The sequence below is a fragment of the Labeo rohita genome, chromosome 14, assembly GCF_022985175.1.
Source record: "Labeo rohita strain BAU-BD-2019 chromosome 14, IGBB_LRoh.1.0, whole genome shotgun sequence".
NCBI classification, from domain to species: domain Eukaryota; kingdom Metazoa; phylum Chordata; class Actinopteri; order Cypriniformes; family Cyprinidae; genus Labeo; species Labeo rohita.
Genome location: NC_066882.1, coordinates 7,074,042 through 7,096,611, shown reverse-complemented (window position 1 = coordinate 7,096,611; position 22,570 = coordinate 7,074,042). Strand labels below are relative to the sequence as shown.

The window sequence follows — 22,570 nt, the reverse complement described above, 5'->3', positions numbered from 1 at the left end:
CACTTATATCTGTTTGCTGGATATCTTAGTCTAATATGGAAACAACATTGTCTTTGTTTGTAAAACATCTTACAAGACTAAGCTATCCTTTAAAGGGGTCATCGGATGGCCATTTTCCACAGGTTGATATGATTCTTTAGGGTCTTAATGAAAAGTCTCTAATATACTTTGATTAAAAATTCTCAATGGTTTTGTAAAACAACACCCTTTTTACCTTGCCAAAATCAGCTCTGCAAAAATCATCTCATTCTAAGGGATTGTTCCTTTAAATGCAAATGAGCTCTGCTCACCCCGCCCCTCTCTTCTCTCTGTGGAAAGACGGTCTTGTTTATACTAGCTGCATTTAGCCGCGTTTAGCCGTTAAACTTGCTAACTACCACGTTATAAGGAAAGGTGATCACAAAGATTCATTAAAAACACCTCAATCACTTCTGCAATGAAGCTGGAGATATGATTCTTGTCTAACATAGACATATATGCAGATCGGGAGGCGCATTCCAAACATGGAAACGTAATCCACTGCATCTTCAGCGGCTCAGATGTCGGGAGTAAATGAGACCACTTTGTTCATTATTACATCCAGCAACACAACACCTCAATCACTCAATCGGAGATATTCTTGTCTAACTTACATCCCTGCTCCGGCATCCAAACATGGAAAGTTACTGGACTGTGACAGCTGGTCTAAGGTAAGAGCTCATGTCAATCAACTATTGTGGGAGCGGCCTCTGTCGGTGTGACGCCACACCGACAGGCATCTGAGAACGGCTCGATTTGAAAAAGGGGATATTATTTTTACAGATTAATTTAAAACCACTGCATGGATTTTCATCATTATAGGGTAGATTTATACATACACTGCCAACACACATTAATGTTCAAACAACATGAAAAAGTCAACTTAGCATCCGATGACCCCTTTAAGGTTTCTATAAAATTCACTGTTTGTCATTTCTGTTTGACACAAAAATAAATTATCATTATTATTATTTTGAGGCACCAAAATGCAATCAGCAGTGAAAGAGAACTCATTTAGCTATATACATGTGCTGAGGGACTGTGTTCTGAGCACTTGTCAGAGAGGTACGTACGTGAAGACAGAGCTCATAGAGCGCAGGAGTATTGAACAAATTTATTTTTGCCACTTTATAGCCTTTGAACAGTTAAAGGCACAATATGTTAGATTTTGCCACTAGAGGGCGCATATTCAAAACAAACAAAGAACCAAAGGCGTAGTTTAATGATGCTGTGATTGAGTGTGGAATCATGGGAGTTGTCGTTTTCATCCCCACAGCTGATGCAATCCGTCGGGACTCGGGCAGAAATCATGTTCACGGATGAGCTAATGTATTAAAGACTTATTAAGATCACTGTAGTGTGAAGCATGGTGGGGCTGAAAGTCGTGGAAGCGAAATGAAAACACTGGAGCGATTGCTAAAGAAGGATGAGCGCGATACACGGCTCGAAAGTAGTGGAGCTTTTATGATGTCACAGCCGAACAGTCATGCGCATAGGAAAAAGCAGTGTTGTTTTATCATGCTAGAAACATTTGAGCATGTTGAAAGTTGCGTTATAATGCTACTCTGTGCATTCGTCACCTGTCTAAAAACAGAACATATTAAACATATTATCACTGGCAGGCGATGCAATGACACGGTGCCCATTACACTAGTTTAAATTGCTTATTTCTCTGGATTTAAACATTCTTTGGAACATTTGGGATAATTTAAGTACACAAATCAGCAAAATGTATAACACTGTTCTAGTGGCTTTTGGATATTTTAATCATATTGTGCCTTTAAATATACACACTCATATGTGTCATAATGCCTGTCTACGCAAGCATCCTTGACAACAAAGTCAGTTAGGTCTTAAGTGAAAGCAAACAGCTTAGAAAGACAACATGTTTAACAGGATGTTGGATCCGGTCAGCTCCTAAAGTGACAGCAGTCTGTCTGTCATTCATGTAATCAAACAAAAGAGAGAAAATCTCTCACTGCTTGACTAAATCGCTTTTGTAACTTTAATAATAAGAAATATATATATTTGATATCATAAAGACCTTATTTAATTAAAAAAATACTATATCATGATATATCATTACCATGAAATAAAATTGCTTGTATTGTGGTAGAAGATTTTGGTCATATCACCTATGGAGTGCCATGTTTGCTACTCTAACTCATTTCTCTCTTGTTTTTAATAAAAGAGTTTTATGTTAGTCCAAAATAGTTGTTTCTCTGCCACGTCTTCAAAAGAATTCCAACATTAGGCAAAAGAGATTCATGTTTGTTTTGAACAGTGCCCTTGATAACATCAGTTTGAACTTAACAGTTAAAACAGTGCAGACTGTTTTGTCACAATGTAATAAATGTTTTGTAAAAAGACTTATTGAAGAATGAGGCAATTATATTGAGCCCACAACCCCTCAGCTAACATAATAGTCTATTGCAAAGACATTTAAAAAGTCAGTGTAAAGCAATATTAAACAGATAAAAATGTGTTATTAACCACCCAGCTAAATATGAATAATAATAAAAAAAGCTAAGTAAATAAATTATCAAAGTCAAAAAAAAAAAAGTAGTATTATCTGCTCTCAAACACTGGGGGTGTCAGTGTTGCCAGGTTTTCACAACAAAACCCGCCCAGCTGCTACTCAAAATTAGCCCAAAAGTCGCCCATTCATGTTTTGAGGGGGGTCCCTGTTAATAATCACCTTCAAGGGGGTAAAATATGTGTTTTTTGGCAGTGTTCCCCTGGTAAAATTACCATTCCTATGGCTAAACATTACGTTATTTGGGTCGCTCTCTCAACTGTCAAACACCGCTACAACCTGAATAGATGACGGAGCTGTTTTGTAAATTAAATTAGGTAATATGCATTTACTTGAGGAAGGAATAGGTAGTTAGCAAACTGTAGGCTGTAGTAACTAATGGTAAGGACAGTAACTCGCGATTAATTTCAGGCCTTTCCAAAAAATTCTGAACACAAAAATTAAAAAAAGCTTTTAACAGTTTAACGCCACAATTAAGTACTATGTAGTTCACAGTCTTTGTAACGTGATTTCAGCAATACATTTCTAAAATTTATAACGTGTATAGAAACAATTCTGTGAATTGCCTTTACACAGACTTTTACAGTTTTAAAGATATAGTGGCATGAAGTATAGAAAGGGTATTGAAAATGTCTAAGTTATCACTGGTTTTGGTGCAAGACTCCTTGACCTTAGAAATGAACCTCAGGGAGAAAATATTTCAAATATACGACATAACCCGTTTAACTTGTGACACACTGGATGTATAGCTTTGACGTGTCTGAAATGAAGTGTGTATAAGAGAGATAAAACTGCAACTATTCAGTCTGGTTTATTTAAAGAGGTTGGCACTGACAGGCATCCTCCAATGCAAAGCTAATGCATGATGCTGAGCCACAGTCCAAAGAGTATTTGGACCACATTACTCTATGACGAATACATTTGGCTGTATGTGCAAATGGACAGCTGCATGGTCTAAAGGTTGTTTTTAAGGGGCAGTTTATTATTGCTGCTCAGATGCTTTTTGCAGCTCTGTCTAGCAGTTGGAAAACTCCTACATTTAGATAACAGAATACGAAAGCATGTTTTTTCTTTAGAATAAAATGCAACGATGAATTGCTCAAAACAACACTAACAATGTATTTAAAATAAACATGGCCACTTCTCATACATTTTTCATAATAAGCACACATACACGATAGTTGACTGACTGCATGCCTATTAGGGCTGGGCGTTGATGCAAAAATAAACAAACAAATAAATAAATCTCAGTGTTGTCTCAGGTGGAAGCTGTCACAGTATATACCTCTCAGTAGCTTTAAGGTTTTAAGTCAAAGCCCAATTAGGCACCCTCAGATATGGTCAGCATGTGTTTAATGAACTGTATCTTTTGTGCAATAACAGTGGAAATGTCAAGTGCCTAGAGAAACACTTTAAAAAATAAACCTATGCTTAGAAAGATGCACTGGAGTAAAAAGTGAAATACCTAGTCTCTCTAGTCTTAGTTTTGATCTTATATCAGGGCTGTCTGATGTGGACTTGACAGCATATACCTGTATATGACATCAATACTTAAACATGTGATCTTTAAGACCCTTTGTACAAAGGGATTGACGGTTCATCTAATACAGAAACAGCTATAAAGCAGCCTCGGGTGAAGTTTTTTGCTTAAGGGCATGGAGAATAGTTTAAGGGTAGCCCTTAAGCAGTGTTTGAACCTCCAAGTTTCATCGCGCGTCCACGCACTGAAACGATTTTTTTCCCCACGAGGCTTGATTAAACTATGTGAATGTGTCGATTTTGACGTTAATAAACGATGAATGACTTAAAATAACGAATGCACACTTGCATACTTGCATAAATAATCGCAAGGGAACGCAAAAGTAGCAGCTCAACCTTCTCCGACCCAAATTCTGAGCCGATTTCGTTGTCTTCCACAGCGGGGCAGCGTAACAGCGATCTACAGACAGCATCACCCATCCATGGGCATTTGAGAAGAACTTAACTTGCTGTCGGATGTCACATACCAACAATCTGATGTAGACAGAAAGCTATAAAAGTGCGGACACATGTCCGCGCTCAGAGCATGAAGGCGTGCGCTCCATCGAAGACCATGACATGATAACAGACCTTCATTTTACGCACGTTTACGCAAACGCAATAACAGCCACACATGGTTTTCCAATGGAATCAAATCCTATGATTTATGGCGAGGATTATTGAAGTGAAGATAAAATGAGCATAAATGGCAGCGGCTTGATGAACAGTTCTTCACTGAGCCCTCTGAATCGCCCTCCCTGGGTCGCCACAACTTTGGGCAGCTTTCTGATCTTCACTATCGTGGTTGATATACTGGGGAACCTCTTGGTGATCTTCTCCGTGTACAGAAACAAGAAACTCCGAAACGCAGGTAAGATCGTTTATAAACCAAATTTGGCAAGCCGTTTAAACATTTATCCGTTTAAACTGTCGTAGACACGTTTTAATTGCTAGAAGATAATCTATTACTATTATCATTTTCAGTTCACCTGTAACTATTCATTCAATAACAGTAGTATAATTTGACAAATTAGAGATTTCTTCAAACAGTCAGCATTTATTCCTTATTAGCAACTATCACAGTAGTGACAAGTAACTGTTCCATTGTTATTGGAAACAAATGTAACATTTTTGCTCTTGAGTTATATGCTATTTATTGCTAATAATTTTATAACAAAATTTCTGACTAGTGTGTATTATCTTTTCCATCTTTACTAGTACTTATTAACTGCATTTAATATGAAACTAGTATATTTTATTTGTAGTAACATGTTTTTTTTCTTACTAGTTACAGTTGCTTTTTACTAACTAGTCAGAATTGCAACTTTACAGTTCATTACAACATTCCTGGTCACATTACCAGATCTTGTATAACAGAAACTTCCTTACTTAATTCTTGACTTAAGGCTCTGTTTCCCAAGTCAAATTACAATGATGACTCAGATAAGATAGAAATATAAGTTAAATTTCTGTAATGCAGCACCAGGATTCCAGGTGATATTGTGCTTAAATTACAGGATTTTAAATATTGACAGAAAAACATGCGTTTAACAGTCAGTGTACACTGTACTGTAGTATACAGTGAGTTTTAACAGTTTCTAAATGAACTAATATGCAGCATTCTGCATAAACTTAATTCTTACTGAGTGTGATTTTATATTTTCTGTCATTCCTGACAGTGGACAGTTAGGAACTATTTTTAGAGGTTTGAGGTAACTGGCCCAATATCAAACAAACCTGAACAGGCCAGTCATTTTCCTGAGTGGATGGAGTGCTTATCACCGGTGTCACACCGACCCATATGTCACTTTTCTCTGCCAATGGAGACAGAGACCTTATGTTGTTCCTGAACTGTGAAGTTTGTGGCACCAGTTTGAAAATTACAACAGCACTATAGAAAAACAGGTTCTGACAGTGCTAATGTTTACACTAAGTATAAAGCAATTCCAATTAACTAAATATACTTACATTATTACGTGGTGCAGCTTGATGTTATTGCTATTGAAATTAAGTTGGCATATGATAGTATCCAATTTTCATATCACAATAATTGCTGAAGATTTTAAATCGCAGTATAAGTAAAGTCCTGTCCTTTTAATAACAAGTTCAACTTGTTACTAAATAACCTTTAATTTACAATATCAAGAAGAACCTTTAACATTTAAATACTATAAAACCTATACAATAAAATGAAATAAGTAAAGAAATGTTTTTAACCGATTAAAATGAACAATATATTTAGATATTTTTTTTTAATGCTGGCATTTAGTCATGATTAAAATTTCAAAATATAATTTTTGCAGATTTTAAACAGATGTTTGAAAATAAATATTAAGTATTTAAATATTTGGTGTTTTTTAATGAACCCAATGGCTGTTTGAAAGCATGTAAATACTGACAAAAACTTCCTTTCTTTTCTGTGAAAAGTGGATGTCAGAAACCGAACGTTGCGAAGTGCTTCTTTGTGTACCAGCGTATTCATGGTAAACAATGTATTGCTACTTTCCATAAGTGCCACCTACTGTCAGATAGTGAATCTGCATTTTCATTAAGCCCATTTCGCAGCATATATGCAGTGTTGTACGTTTAGGGGTCAATTTTTTTTTTTTTTAAATTGAGAGTTATACATTATCTGAAAGCTGATTAAACAAGCGTTCCATTGATGTATAGTTTGTTAGGGTTTGGCCGAGATACAACTATTTGAAAATCTGGAATCTGAGGGTGCAAAAAAAAAAAAAAAAAAAATCAAAATATTGAGAAAACTGCTTTAAAGTTGTCCAAATGAAATTCTTACCAATGCATATTACTAATAAAAAAAACAGTTTTTGATATATTTATTAATAATTTTTGGCATAAAAGAAAAATCAATAATTTTGACCCATACAGTGTATTTTTGGCTTTTGCTACAAATATATACATGCTACTTAAGGTGTGGTCCAGGGTCACATTTTAACTAGCTGATGAAAAAGTAGCTATGTTTGTTTCTAAAAATCTGAACCATTCAGATAACCTAGAATTATTCACAATATTTTAAAGCACCCACAATAACAATACTGTTTCAGTCCATTTTCACATATTTTAGCATGGTGTACTTGTCAGGTGTTTCAGGTGCATTGTTTATTAATTTACTTTTTATATATGTTCTGTAATGTCTCCTCCTCTACTAAGTATAGTGCACCATGTTCTTTGATTAGTGGGTCAAATTAACCCAGTAATTGTCCCATTAGCCTCCCATGATGTGTGCTTCATTATGTTTCTCACTAGTGCGAGGACCTCCTATGGCCCCGTTGTAAAGACCACTGACCCAGCGAGAATATTCAATTAGCAATCATTCCACCACATATCCAAAGTTACAGTTACCCCAAAAACACACATATACACAGTATGCGAGCACGCACACATTCGCTCTTCATTGTTCTTCTGTGGTGAAACAAAGTGGTTCCTTTCCTCCCCATTGCGGTCTATCTGTTTTATTTAAGCTACTCAACCTCAAAGACTCTATCTGCTGTGGCACCACTGTCTGTTTAGATTATTCAGACCAACCATTCCCTGCTGTTAGGTAATCCTCATTTCAACACAGCCAGTGTACCTACATCATAAAATTATGAACGAAACTCCACCTGAGAGCTAGCACTGATATGCTGGACTGTATGCATTTTATAACTTGTTATGGAACCAGATGCGTATTTCAAGATAAAGGTAATCAATTTGTCTGCTTCCTGGGAAATGAACCCATGACCTTTGTGTTGTGAGCATCACCTACTACCAACTGAGCTATACAGGAACAACATGCAGGTGATTGATTCCCTTTTTTATGTTTTTCAAGGACACTGTAACAGAGCTCATCTTCTCTGTGCTGTTCTCATCTTTAACTACTGTTCTTTAGCTGGTTTGACGTCGCTTTATAAGCCCAAGGCGGTCTTATTAGAACTTCACTGTTCATTCAAGAGGAACTCTTCTCTACCAATTATTCACAGAGCTTGTGTGAGTGGAAGAAGGGCCCTTTCAGCAGGCTTGGGTACTGAACATGGGTGGAATGAGGACAGAATTTTCTAGAGAATAAAATGATTACATACAGTAATTGTAAAGCGCAGGGTTTTCAAAGTCTTAGTTTGTAACATAGCTAACCTTTAATGTAAACAGTCTGCAAAGCTGTTAAGGAGAAGTCCACTTCCAGAACAACAACTCACAAATAATTTACTCACCCCCTTGTCATCCAAGATGTTCACGTCTTTTTGTCTTCAGTCGTGAAGAAATTATGTTTTTTGAGGAAAGCATTTCAGGATTTTTCTGATTTTTTTCATTGGTGTCCAGATTTTGAACTTCCAAAATGTAGTTTAAATGCAGCTTCAAAGGGCTCAACTATCTAGTGAAATGATCAATCATTTTTTTCAGAAAATAATATTTTTTAATACTTTTTAAGCACAAAAGCTTGTGTAGCACAGGCTCTGGGATGCACGTTCACGACGCTACATACTACTGAATCAAGTCGAAAGGTCATGCAGAACATAGGCGGAACTACAGACACAGTGTTTACAAAGCGAACGCGTAAGTTTATTAATGCAAGTATGTTTGTAAATGCTGTTTACAAACAAAAAGATACAACAATGTCCTCCTCTCAAGTTGTAGGTGTAAATAAGATGGAGTTTTTCGCCATACTCAGACTCGAAAAACCCGAAGACTCGAAACAGGTGAACTAATTCCAGTACAGAACCTAATAGGATGTGGCACATGCGTGAATGAACGAATCACTCCCCGAGACGACTCATTCTTTCCTTTAAAATGAAAGAATCGTTTAAGAACGACCCATTACTAATTAGTAGCATCGTGGACGCGCATCCCAGAGCCTGTGCTACACAAGCTTTTGTGCTTAAAAAGTATACAAATTTTTATTTTTTGAAAAAAAATGACAGATCGTTTGGGCTACTTTCATACTGTTGCCACGGGTTCTTTTTCATGTCCGGGGGTTGAACCGACCCTTTTGTTGTGTGTTCGTCATTTTACCGAAAACTGCTTCTCTATTCTTGGCTTTTATCTTCTTTGGCTTCTAATCTTCTTTATTTGGAATAACAAGCATCTCCAAACCACAACCTGTAAGGACGATCGATAAATTATGTATATATTTTCAAGTTTTAGGGGTTTAGCAGCTAAACTTTAGCTGTGGGCACGATTTTCTTGCGCAAGTTTTAAACAAAATATTTTTATGTCATTATTTTAAGAATGGATTGGAGCACTATATTATTGTTTTATGTAAAGGTGCATCAGGGTTGCCATTTTGAGGGGGTCCCCCGTTAAAAATCACCTTCCGGGGTGTAAAATATACGCTTTTTGTCAAGGTTCCCCTAGTAAATTTGCATTCCAGGGGCTAAATATGACGTTATTGGGGTTGCTTCAACCCACGAACATCGAAAACAAGACTTGGCAACACAGATGGTAGCATTCGCTAACTTCCAAGGCTAACGTAAGGTTTGGCCAGCAGACCAATCAGAGCAGAGTAGACTTATTGAAAGGAGGGGTTTACAGACATTACGCTCAAAACTGATTAAAACAAACCGTTTCGAAATGTATGTATAATGTATAAATGTATATTCTGAGAAAATGACAATGTTTTCTGACCTTAGATGCATTTAAATCTGCTGTAGGGGACTCCAACACAATATTAGGACACTTTAAAAAAAACTTATGACCTATTTTTAAACAACAGCATCTAAAAGTCTTGTTGAAAGTATATTTCTCAGGATATAAAATAATACTACTGACGATTCAAAAGCTATTGTTCAGGGTAACTGAACTATGATGCAATTTACTGTCACACTTCTAAATGCCCTGATTGCTTTTTACAACAAAATTGGTTGGTGATGCAAGATTCAAAACGAACAAGACATGGGAGAGTGAGATTTTCTAAAGTCATGCAATTTAAGACTAAAATTAACTGTTGCATTAAATGACAAGACAATTACACGTGCATTTTAGGTGAAATATATATACTAGCTGTCTGACTCCCATAGATTACCTTTTTTTGCAGTTTTTACATTGCAGTTTTGTTGTCATGCTGCATTGCCCCGTGGGAAACTCCCTAATGTTTTGCTTTTTACCATGAAGTTTTATTTATTCTCAAGGAGTTCATGTCCTCAATCCCGCTTGACTTGGCCCCCGGCCTGCCCTTGGGCTGGTTTCGATGCCTTAATGAATGGGCAATTGCAGATACACTGTACTGATGCTGCGCTCACTTACAGACTGACTCACTTTTGAAGATCCACTCTTGGCTCATTCACTGTTAAACACAGCCAGAAATGCCTGGTCCACCGCTTTGTCAGACAATTCAATCAGTGTCAAATGTCACAGGAGGTCTGTGGCCGTACTATATAAGCATGCGTGATAACATGCAATATCTTGAATGCACTAGTGTCTGCCAAATGCGTAAATTTAAGGAGACAATTAAATTACACTACACCATGTTGTGTTTATTGGGCCTGTTTTTATTCTTCTTCTTTTCAGTTTCTTAGTCATTTTTGTAGCTCAGCAATAGAGCATGTTGGTACAGTAGGTAACAGTAAGGTAAATGGTTCAACTCTACAGGAACGCATGGACTGATAGAATGTGTAACTTGAATGCGGTGAAAGTTGCTTTGGATAAAAGCCAAATGTAAAATCTTATAAATATGGATGAGCTGTGAGTTGAATTTTATTCAATTTTCAAAAAGCAGAGTCACAGTGTTTGGTCTATTTTTCACAAAAAAGTATTAGTGACCAAATCACCATGGACAAATCTCTTCATCTGTTGTTTGAAAGCACACTGTCTATATGTAATTTTTATACTTCATTTTTTTGAAAGAAATTAATACTTTTATTCACCAAGGATGTGTTAAATTGACAAAAAGTGACACTGAAAACTTTTTGAATTTTACAATTCCAAAACCAAAGAACCAAGGGGTCTGATTTTAGCGTTTAAGACTTTTGTTATATCAGGCCAGCCTGCTTATTTTTCATATGTGTGACCCTGGACCACAAAACCAGTCATAAGGGTCATTTTTTTTAATTAAAGTTGAATAAATAAGCTTTCCACTGATGTATGGTTTGTTAGGATATTTGGCCCGAGATATGACTGTTTGAAAATCTGGTATCTGAGGCTGCAAAAAAATAAAAATACTGAGAAAATCACCTTTAAAATTGTCCAAATGAAGTTCATAGCAATGCATATTACTAATAAAAAAATAAGTTTTGATACATTTACGGTAGGAAATTTACAAAATATCTTCATGGAACATGATCTTTACTTAATATCCTAATGATTTTTGACAATGCTGGCTATTGCTACAAAAATATCCATGCATGCTACTTAAGACTGGTTTTGTGGTCCAGGGTCACAATATTGTTGCATATTGTTCTGCTTGATAGTCAAACAAAATATCAGTGTGCAGCGTTTACCCAAATGAACATAAGTTACATAGAAATATGCTTTACTGCAGACAAGCAGTATCCTCACTCTTCTCCTCACTATCCTCAGTATCCTCGCTCTGTGTGCTGCTACAGGCTTTGAATTGGTTTGTTCAGTAGTTTTTGTGCAAGGCCAGACATTGACCCTTTATTTGGATTTGACTGTGGCAGATGACTTGATATCAAATGTCATATCTCCCCCAGTTGAGCTCCATAATGGTCTCATTATCTATAGAAATGAAGTTAGGAATAATATTCATGAATAAATGTTGTTGCTGTGGCTATGTAATTTTTGTTGAGGTATAGATAAATTAATTTCAGTTTGTTTTTTCCTGTCAGTTGTTTTTCCTAGAAGTAAATTGGATGATTCTTCAATATAATCTGTGCACAAATGTGAGCTAAACAGGACCTGCTAGATACTTTCCCTTGCAAGTCTTTAGCCACGAATTAAGCAGAAGGAGATGCGTGATGAGTTATGTTTGACAAGACTCCAGTATCATTTGAAACTGCCCTGCAGGATCCCAAAGCAATAAAATATTGATTTAAGCATAATATTTCAAGGGTAGTTTAGAGCTTCTCTTTAGTGCTGTATTTACACTCAGTAGGAGTGACAAAATGATATCAAAGTTTATTTTGCAAAGGCTGCAATTAAAATATGCGATACCCAGCATTAACGAATTAGAAGCCAATATTCCAAAATTTGGCTATCAGCGTGATACGCTATTTGCTTTAATATCTGGTTGCTTAGATGTGGAGAGCCTTCATTAAAGAGATACTGAATAAATATAACGGATACTTATGGGACCAAAGATCTTTTGGTTTAAGCCAAAAGGTTAAGCCAAGAAATTCCTTGTTGTTTGTAATGAGTGCTCTATTTTTCTTTCACCAGGACGAATAAAGATAAAGAGCAAAAGCATGGCAATGTGTTCGTCTTTAGCTGCATTTATTTAGCCACAGTATAAAAAAACATAATTACTTCTTTAAACCATCTCAGCACTCTTCAATTTCTAATGACTTTCATTTGAAAGGATAGCAAACCTTTCTAGTACATACTGCAGTCTTTGCATTTAGCTTCTGTTAAACACACAAGTGCAATGATTAATTACAATTTGATTACTTTAAACATCATATTTAACATTTAGTTCCCCACTGAATAAACAAACCTTGACATTTGGATTTGAGATGTTCAAAGTCTCTAGTATTGTGCTGTGAATTATATGAGTTCACTAAAGTGTTAAATCCTAGGTTGTTTTGCATTTACAGGATTCTGAATCACCTGTCCTGAACTGCAAATGTCATGTAACTAATCACTCTAGTGTTGCAGGAAAATGACGGCATCACAACGCTTATTGACTGATGTCAGCACACAAATGCTTTGCTTGTGATTATTCTAAGCTGTGATGTCAAAGGCAGCAGACAGGAACAATATAAATCTATTTCACGCTTTTAAGAGCCCAGCAAAAACAATCCAAGCTCTGGCAAAAGACCTAGAATAATATAATAAAATACTGAATACGTGGCTGCTTTTGAATGGCTGTTATTGGTGAAAGATGCCTTTTAGATCCAGATGGTGTAGTTACAGCATCCACCGGCAGCGTCTAACGGGGCTTAAACTCATTTCATCTTAATGACGTCTAGCCGCTGTGTTGATAGCGAACATGTTCTACCACATTTCCTCCTCGAACAAGTTGTGTATAACCATTTAGTCTTCATTACCATCTCAAACTACTATAAATACATTCACCTATGTCCTGCAGGCCTGTCCAGCACAGAGGAAACACCTGGTTGCGCATCTTCTGTAGAGAAAGAAAAAAAAATCTAATTTACACCTTAGACATTTTCATACTGAAGAAAACACTGTCTTTTTAAGTGTTTTATTGAACAAACCGGCTAAAGAGGCACTCATACAGTGGTCACGCTATGCAGTATGTTTTTTTTTTTTTTTAGCTCAGTTGAATGACCTACTGTCTTGGCATTACTTTGCAGTATCCAGTCTTTTGAATCTCTTTTGAATCTCAACTCACACTAAAAGCTCACATCTCACATATAATTTCTTTTTCTGTACTGTTGAACACCAGTCAGATGGATGTAACAGAGTCAGGCTAATGGTTCATTTTTAACCACACTTTCTCCTCTCTTGCTTTCTCAATACTATTACAATTTAATATACCCGTTTTCTTTTACTTACAAGTAACGCAAGTCACGTAATAATATTACTTTTTTCAAGTAACTAGTAAAGTAACGCATTACTTTTGAATTTCTAAGAAAATATCTGAGTTACTCCAAATAAGTAACGCCAGTTACTTTTTTCCCCATTTATTGATTGACAAGTCTCCTGTCGGGAAATGATGTTACTGTATTCTAGACCAAATGTGAACATGCATTAATTCATCTCAGTCACAAAAAAACAGATTCAGTAAGTAAAACAAGTATCCTTTATGTATTTAATCCCATTTTATTAACCAGTGTCTTTGCAGCTGACCTTCGATGATGCAATTCAACCATACTAATAAGCAAAAATTACTTTAGATCAACTAACATTTGTGCTTCATTTTTTTTTATTGCTGAAGAGCAATTTCCTGCAAAAAATGTACTCTTTTTTTTTCAGCCTGAGGTGAATTGATTTCACTTTTGGTGTAAAAGGGCTTTTACATTAGAATTGTTTTATATTAAAAACAAAGAAGCAAGCCCTGCCCAGATTTAAAAAGTAATGCAAAAGTAACGTAACTCATTACTTTCCATAAAAAGTAACTGAGTAACATAATTAGTTACTTTTTCAGGGAGTAACGCAAAATTGTAATGCATTACTTTTAAAAGTAACTTTCCCCAACACTGTTCACTATATATGCAACTATTACAGAAGGTTTAAATGCTCACTGATGCTTTAGAAGCAAAAACCATGCATTAAGAGCTGGGGGGTGAAAACTTTTGAACAGAATGGAGATTTTTCTTATTTTGCCTAAATATATTTTTTTTATTTAGTACTACCCTTCAGCGGCTACAGAAGATAGTTGCATGTTTCCCAGAAGACAAAATAAGTTAAATTTATCCTGATCTTCAAATTCCAAAAGTTTTCACCCCCCGGCTCTTAATGCATGTTTTTTCTTTCTGGAGCATCAGTGAGTGTTTGCACCTTCTGTATTAGATGTATATGAGTTCCTCAGTTGTCATCAGTGTGAAAATCTCAAAATCATTGTTGGAAAGGGTTCAAATACACAAACATGCTGGAAAACCAAAGAATTTGTGGGACGTGAAGGATTTTTCTGAACAACAGCAGGCAGTTTAACGGTTCAGGACAAACAAAGAACTCAAAAACTAAAAAAAAAAAAAACAGCTGTGGATCATTCAGGTAAGAACACAAGAGGAATCAAGGGGATGTAAACTTTTATTATTTTTTTATTTTGTGGACTTTATGTAAACATATTTTATGTGAAATATCTTGTTCAGTTCAGTACTAAACAAACAATAACATGCATTTTGTATGATCCCTCTTGTTTTGGTCAAATAATGAACATTTTGCAGATTCTGAAAGGGGGATGTAAACTTTTGACCTCAACTGTATATCATTACCGTGAAAAAAAACTACTCATAACGTGACATAAGATTGTGATCATATCGCACACCCCTAGTTTGAATGTATTTTTGTAAATATTTCCTGTGAGGCAAAGCAGAATTTTCAGCATTATTACTCCAGTCTTTGCTATCAAATGATCCTTCAGAAATCATTCTAATATGCTGATTTGCTGCTCAAGACGCATTATTATTATCATCATCATTTTATGGGATTCTATGATGAATTGAACGTTCAGAAGAACAATATTTTTTTGAGTTGGAAAGCATTTTAAATGTCTTTTCGGGTCATGGCGCAGTGGTGTGGATGAAAAGAAGTCGAGGTGTTGATCTGAATCACATACTGAATTTATTAAAACAAGCCAAAAACTCAGGAACACAGGAATCCACTACAAAAACAACAGAGTTACAGTTTACTATCAACATGAAACTTAGGCTATACAGTATGAAAAGAACCGACAAAGGAATGTTAGATCAAAGAGCTATATATACAAAAGAAAAAGGAAACTAAATTAGAAACAGGTGAGACCAATCGCTAACCAAGGTCAAACACAGGAAGAAAACACAGGAAGCAAAAAGAGAAGCAATGGAAATATAATACAAACTAAAAGTCTTTAGAACACTAACTATAACATAAGTCACTTTTAATCAATTTAATGTGTCCTTGCTGAATAAAAATAATAATGCCCCAAACTTCAGATTATATGTGTTTCAAATAAAGATATTATACAATGGTTGTTATTTTTGCTTTGATGCTAGACCTCAAACGCTAAAGTGTGGTGATCATAACACCAAGGGCATGAGTTTGATTCCCAGGGAATGCTAGAACTGTAAAAATGCAAGTCACTTTGGATGAAAGGTTCTGCCAAATGCATAAGAGTAAATGTAAACAATAAACCTCGCAAGATAATTTAATCATATAGCGCACAGCAGAAAGACAGAAAAAAGCAGCCACATAAACAATTGGATGTAGAGGAGTTAACAGAGTGAGAAATTCTCTTTGCACTCCTCTGGCTCTCAAAGGATCATGTGAATCTGGCCGTGAATTTCTCTCACTGTATGTGTGGTGGTGTGGAAAAATCATAGCCAAAGGTTTGCCCTGCAGCATATATGCCATTAGTGGCACAAACAAACTCTCTAGGGAGAAGTGACGTGCTTGTAAGGACTTTTTCTCTACAGTCTCAGTGGCTTTGCCTCTTATGCTACTGTAGAATGCAAACATTGATCAGTGCTGCATTCACATTCAGTGGGAAGTTGATATTTTTGACATTTTAGAGACAGGAGCATGATTTCATTGTGATCGTTTTCAATAGTGCCTGCCCAAACAAATAATACCATATGTGTGCTATAGACGTGAAATTACCTTGACAGATTTGTTATAGTTCTAGCAGTTTGATATGTGCTTACAGACAAAATTCAGAGCAAAAACTAGCCACATGACTAGACAAACAGTAATTAAACAGCTGATTTTCCCAGATCAGCAAAGTTTTTTTTAAAAAGAACTTAAGTTGTAAACTTAAAAACCTCCTTCCAGTTGTAATCACATAGACAGCATAAAGAACTCTTGGGAATTAAAACTTTAGCTCGTTGCAGTTGTGCACTCAAAATAATGACGTCTCACATGAAGTCTACAGCTGCAGATGACTTCTGCAGTGAGATCTGTGCTCCATGCTACAAGGCCCCTGCCGGGCTTTCCAGATCTCTGTTCATATTTTTTCCCTCTCTCTGCTAGTCGTCCTCAGTTCAAATGGAACTTTAGGAACACAACGGTTGAAAATAGAGGAGCCGCTGAGATGTCGCAGGAATAATTTACTGAGTCACTGTTCTGGAACGATCTTCTGCTCTGATGGTTTCTCTTAACATTAAGCTAAATTTGCTAAATCATGAATGTATTTATTTGGCAATCCTTCAGGATTACAAGATTTGCACAGCGTGTTCCGTATATGAGATAAAAATGCCAGTATGCGAGTGCAGTGTTCCACATCTGATCTGCCTGTCGAGAAAGTTAGGCTGGTTCACATTCGAAATATTTTACCTTTTCTTTCTAAGTGAGCCAAAAGGAAATGAGTATAGAAGTCAATAGAATGAATATAGATGGCTCTTCTTCAAAAAAAATGCCCAGGTCCCATAAATTCGTTGGTTTTTCAGCATTTTTGTGTATTTAAACCCTTTCCAACAATGACTGTATGATTCTGAGATCCATCTTTTCACACTGAGGACAACTGAGGGACTCGAGGTTCAAACGCTCACTGATGCTTCAGAAGGAAAAACGATGCATTGAGAGCCAGGGAGTGAAAACTTTTGAACAGAATGAAGATGTGTACATTTTTCTTATTTTGCCTAAATATCATATTTTTTTTTTTATTTAGTACTGGCCTTTAGAAGCTACAAAATATACTTACATGCTTTCCAGAAGACAAAAGAACTTAAATTTACCCTGATCTTCAAATTCAAAAAGTTTTCACCCCCTGGCTCTTAACGCATCGTCTTAACGTGTTTCCTTGATTTTTTTTTTTTTTTTTTTTTAAATATCCAAATTTGTTACATTAATATTTTCTATTAATATTTAACAAGAAAATGTATGTATACTTCTTAAAGCAATTATATATATGATTGCTTTAAGGGGACATATCATGAAAATCAGACTTTTTCCATGTTTAAGTGCTATAGTTGGATCCCCGGTGCATCCAGAAAACATGAAAAAGGACAACCCAGTAACTTTGTTTTGGTAAGCTTTTCTCTGTAAGCCACTCAGATTTCACTCCTCTAGTGATGTAGGAAGGGAAACTTCTTATAATATTACCGCCCCTTAATCTGCACGTTTCCACCCTTGGCGCCGTCATTTTGTTTTCGTAAGCAACAGCGGTACGCCAGTTCTAATGTCATGACCTTCACGGACATAACTGACTGTGTTTTTAAAGGGGTCATCAGATGCCCATTTTTCACAAGTTGATATGATTCTTTAGGGTCTTAATGAAAAGTCCATAATATACTTTGGTTAAAAATTCTCAGTGGTAGTGTAAAACAACACCCTTTTTACCTTGCCAAAATCAGCTCTGCAAAAATCATCCCATTCTGGTCGAGGCTGCTTTAAATATTAATGAGCTCTGCTCGCCCCGCCCCTCTCTTCTCTCTGTGGAGTAACAAGCCTGTTTACTTTAGTTGCATTTAGCCACGTTTAGCCGCTAAACTTGCAAACTAGCACATTATTAGGAAAGGTGATTGCAGAGATGCATTAAAAAAAACCCTTATACTCACTTCTCCTATAAGTGAAGCTGGATCACGAATGATTTGCGCAAACATAGACGCATTTATGTAGTATGGGAGGCGCATTCCCTTCACAAATAAACTTAATCCACTGCATCTTAGATGTTCTATGTTCTATGTTCATTATTGCATCCAGCAACGCAACACCTCAATCGCTCAATCAGAGATATTCATGTCTAATTTACATCCTTGTTTCAGCATCGAAACAATAGAGGTGGGACTGTGACAGCTGATTTAAGGTTGAAGTTTCAACTAATATGGTTTAAAATGCATGATTTTAATGCAATAGACATGATAATCAAAACCAAACAGACGTTTTTTGTCAGAGTATCTGAGGTACGAGTTGTAAAGACACAGCCCTATTCTGGAGAAGGGGGCAGGGAACCGCAGCTCATTTGCATTTAAAGAGACATACACGAAAACAACATGTTTCTGCTTCCACTCAACCATTTTCAAAGTGAAATAATAAATGATCTGTGGGGTATTTTGAGCTGAAACTTTAAAGACACATTATGGGGACACCCGAGACGTATATTACATCTTGTAAAAAGGGGCAGCTTTAAGAAAATCCAAGGTTAGGTCAGCTTAGCTGAAATTAGCAACTCCAAAACCTCTTAAAAATTATGATTCAAAAGTTTTTTTTACACTTTGCAAAAATGTTTGATTTCATAACATATTTAAGATGTGTAAATATGTCAAGATGCAAGGGAAACTTGATGTTATTAGAGTCTTATTCATTTTAAGTGGTATAAGGGTTTTTCAAATATGGATGAAGCACAAATACATAATACATAACATAAATAAAGAAAAAAACATCTGAAAATGGCCTGTTTAAAATAAGCGACTTGGTCTTATCAGCCAATGCCTCTTCTAACATGGGGCCCAAAAGTTCTAAAAGTTCTTCATTGGAGAGCAAAGTATCATGTGACAATAACAGATGCAACTCAAATCCTTTTAATAGTGAAAGCAGCTGACAGACTTAGGAAAGATATGATTTAATTAGATCCATTAAAGGTCATGCTGCAAAAGCATACTGGCATCCATCCTGCAAAGGACAGGAAAAATAATGCGCCTAAACTTTGTTTTCAGAAGACGTCATACACAAAACTTCTTACAAATCTAATCTGATGGCTTCAAGGAACCTGACAAGCCATCAGCAAAATCGGAGACGGTAAACACATGACAGTCATATGAAACCTCTCTATTATTTCTGCTACAGTATTTTATTTGGCCTCATGTTATTCAATAACCTAATAATTTGCATACTGGAAACTGTTTTGCTTGAAGGTTTTCCCATTTTTACAGTGTGGCTGTAATTGCTTAATTTGCATTTATAGTCTTTCTACTGTCATTGTTTTGCAGGGAACATATTTGTGGTGAGCCTGGCAGTAGCTGACCTGGTGGTAGCAGTCTATCCTTATCCTCTCGTGCTGGTCTCCATTGTCCATAATGGATGGAATCTGGGACTTGTCCACTGCCAGATCAGTGGATTCCTGATGGGTTTGAGCGTGATTGGATCTATATTTAACATCACTGGCATTGCCATCAATCGCTACTGCTATATCTGTCACAGCCTGAAGTATGACAAGTTATACAGCGACAAGAACTCGCTTTGCTACATTCTTCTCATCTGGATACTGACCGTGGTCGCTATAGTACCAAACTTTTACGTCGGGTCCCTGCAGTACGACCCCAGGGTCTACTCGTGTACCTTTGCGCAGTCGGCCAGCTCGGCGTACACCATCGCCGTGGTGTTCTTCCATTTCATTCTTCCAATCATGATTGTGACGTACTGCTACCTGCGGATCTGGATCTTGGTGATCCAAGTGAGGAGACGCGTCAAACCCGAGTTCCGGCCCAAACTCACACCGCACGACGTGAGGAACTTCGTCACCATGTTTGTGGTGTTCGTTCTTTTTGCCGTCTGCTGGGCCCCTCTTAATTTCATCGGCCTGGCGGTCGCTATAGACCCCGGGCGGGTCGCGCCTCTCATCCCCGAGTGGTTTTTTGTATCCAGTTATTTTATGGCCTATTTCAACAGCTGCCTTAATGCCATAGTCTACGGACTGCTGAACCAGAACTTCAGACGAGAGTACAAAAAAATTATTGTCTCACTCTGTACTGCGAGGATGTTTTTCCCAGAGAGTTCAAACGATGCTGTGGATCGGATCAAAAGCAAGCCATCTCCTTTAATGACAAACAACAACCAAGTCAAAGTAGATTCGGTATGAGAACACTGTGAAAGAAAACCAAATAAGCATTTCAGCAGCTTTCAAAACTGACTATTTATAACCAATATTTATAACCTGAATACAGGTGTATGTATTTCTTGTACCTGTTGCATTTACAAAAAGGTGCATTGCAAAAATCTTGCTTGGTCTCAGTGTTTACAAGTTCATATTGTTAGACTTTTTTATTTTATATACCGTAGATCCACACATTTTTTTTCAGGACATCGTAACATTTATGCTACAATCCAATGCACACTCTGTCGTACATAAGGAACTAGGTGCCAACTGAGCAGAACATTAGTGCTTAGTCCTGATAAGTGCTCAACAATATAATTTATGACCGTTATCATATTGTTTTTTAGGTTTAGTTATTTTCTGATGTTTTTAGAGGCTGTCTGCAGCGCATGCCAAATAATGCATTTGCAAAATAACACTTTGTTTATTGTACTCAAGTGTATTATTTCTAGGCAACCTGGTTTAAATTGGTAAGACAGCCAGTGCAGGCCAACAGATTTTGTCCCATGAAAGCAAATGTCTTTAGGTTCCATGACAGATTTAAGACTGGGTTTATGTAAATGCAGGCAAGGACTTGGAACAGTTCATTAGTTCACCAGTTTAGGATTGTTTTTGTCAATGGGGTCTAAAACAACACCGGACTGCATTGAATTTTATTGAACGGACAAAAGAAAAAAATGCATTTTATAAAAATACAGTTTGGAGCAACATGAGTAAATGATGACACAGTTTTCATTTTTGGGTCAACTTTACTTTGAAATTGTCACTGTAGCATCTATGTAACTGCATATCTTATGAAATGTTAACAAACTGCAAAGTCTAAAAATGACATTTTACATATTCATGTTCCATAACAGGTTCTTCTTATCTCTCTGTTACAGCTCGTACGATTGATTTATATGCCAGATTACACTGCTATAATATGGCAGTTGAGTGCATTTAATGATAAAGCAATATAAGTCTCTTTTTAAACAACTTAGGGTTAATTCAGGATTACTGGGTCATATCAATGGCAAAAAGACTCCCAATTTGCCTGAATTCACCCATCCATATTCTGGCATACAGTAGATCAAGTTCAGTGTACTACTATAAATCACCTTTACAATATCACATAAATGGCATATGTTCAACACAGTACCTTACTTTCTTGTTTACAACATAAAAATCAACTTAATAGAACACATTTGTTTGTCTGTCCTTGAACTTTTCAATGTTAATAAACTGTGCTGAATAAACTGAGATGAAAACAAGAAGTATGCATGCTTAAAAGCTATAGAAGAGGTGAAATGGACACACTGTTGTCCATTCTTTTACTATTATTGTCTTTTAATGTCGGTTGAGACTTGAAGGTTCATTAGGAGCAACATTAAAGTGTTGGGGAGGCATCACACAGGTGAATAGATGCTACTTACATTTAGTACATTTTTCAACCCTATTTACATTCTCATTGCATTTTATGAGTATTTGTGAACGATTCATTGATGACTTTAAATGATTAGTTCACTTCCAGAATAAAAAAATTCCTGATAATTTGCTTACCCACATGGGTCCAATATGTTCATGTTTTTCTTCCTTCAGTCGAAAAGAAATTAAGGGTTTTGACGACAACGTTTCAGGATTTTTCTCCATATAGTGGATTTTAATGGGAACCAATGGGTTGGAGGTCCAAATTGAAGTTTCAATGCAGCTTCAAAGGGCTCTACACAATCCCATCTGAGGAATAAGGGTCTTTATCTAGTGAAATGATCAGTCATTTACTAAAAAATAAAATAAATAAATAAAAATTTCTATACTTTTTTTTAACCACAAATGCTCGTCTTGCATTAGCTCGACTTAACGCATTACGTAGTTACATTGGAAAGGTCAAACAGGCGGAAGTACCGATCCAGTATTTACAAAATGAACGTGCAAAAGAAGTCAAACACCCTTTACAAAAAAGGTCAAACAACGATTTTGGATGATTTTGAAGTTAGAGGAGA

The 22,570-nt window shown here is 36.3% G+C and overlaps 1 protein-coding gene across 1 annotated transcript; it reads left to right on the top strand.

Moving 5' to 3' along the window:
• Nucleotides 1-4,508: 4,508 nt before the first annotated feature.
• On the top strand, nt 4,509-21,825 carry mtnr1ab (melatonin receptor 1A b). Its single transcript, XM_051128001.1, has 2 exons — nt 4,509-4,943; nt 19,708-21,825. Exons 1-2 carry the CDS (start codon nt 4,769-4,771, stop codon nt 20,574-20,576), a joined length of 1,044 nt encoding a protein of 347 aa, XP_050983958.1. The 5' UTR covers nt 4,509-4,768; the 3' UTR covers nt 20,577-21,825.
• The last annotated feature ends 745 nt before the right edge of the window (nt 21,826-22,570 follow it).

Excerpts from the sequence above, each read along its gene's own strand:
- mtnr1ab (XM_051128001.1), top strand. The coding sequence starts at position 4,769 with ATGAGCATAAATGGCAGCGGCTTGATGAACAGTTCTTCACTGAGCCCT. Across the intron at positions 4,944-19,707 it reads CAAGAAACTCCGAAACGCAG|GGAACATATTTGTGGTGAGC; the intron begins GTAAGATCGTTT and ends ATTGTTTTGCAG.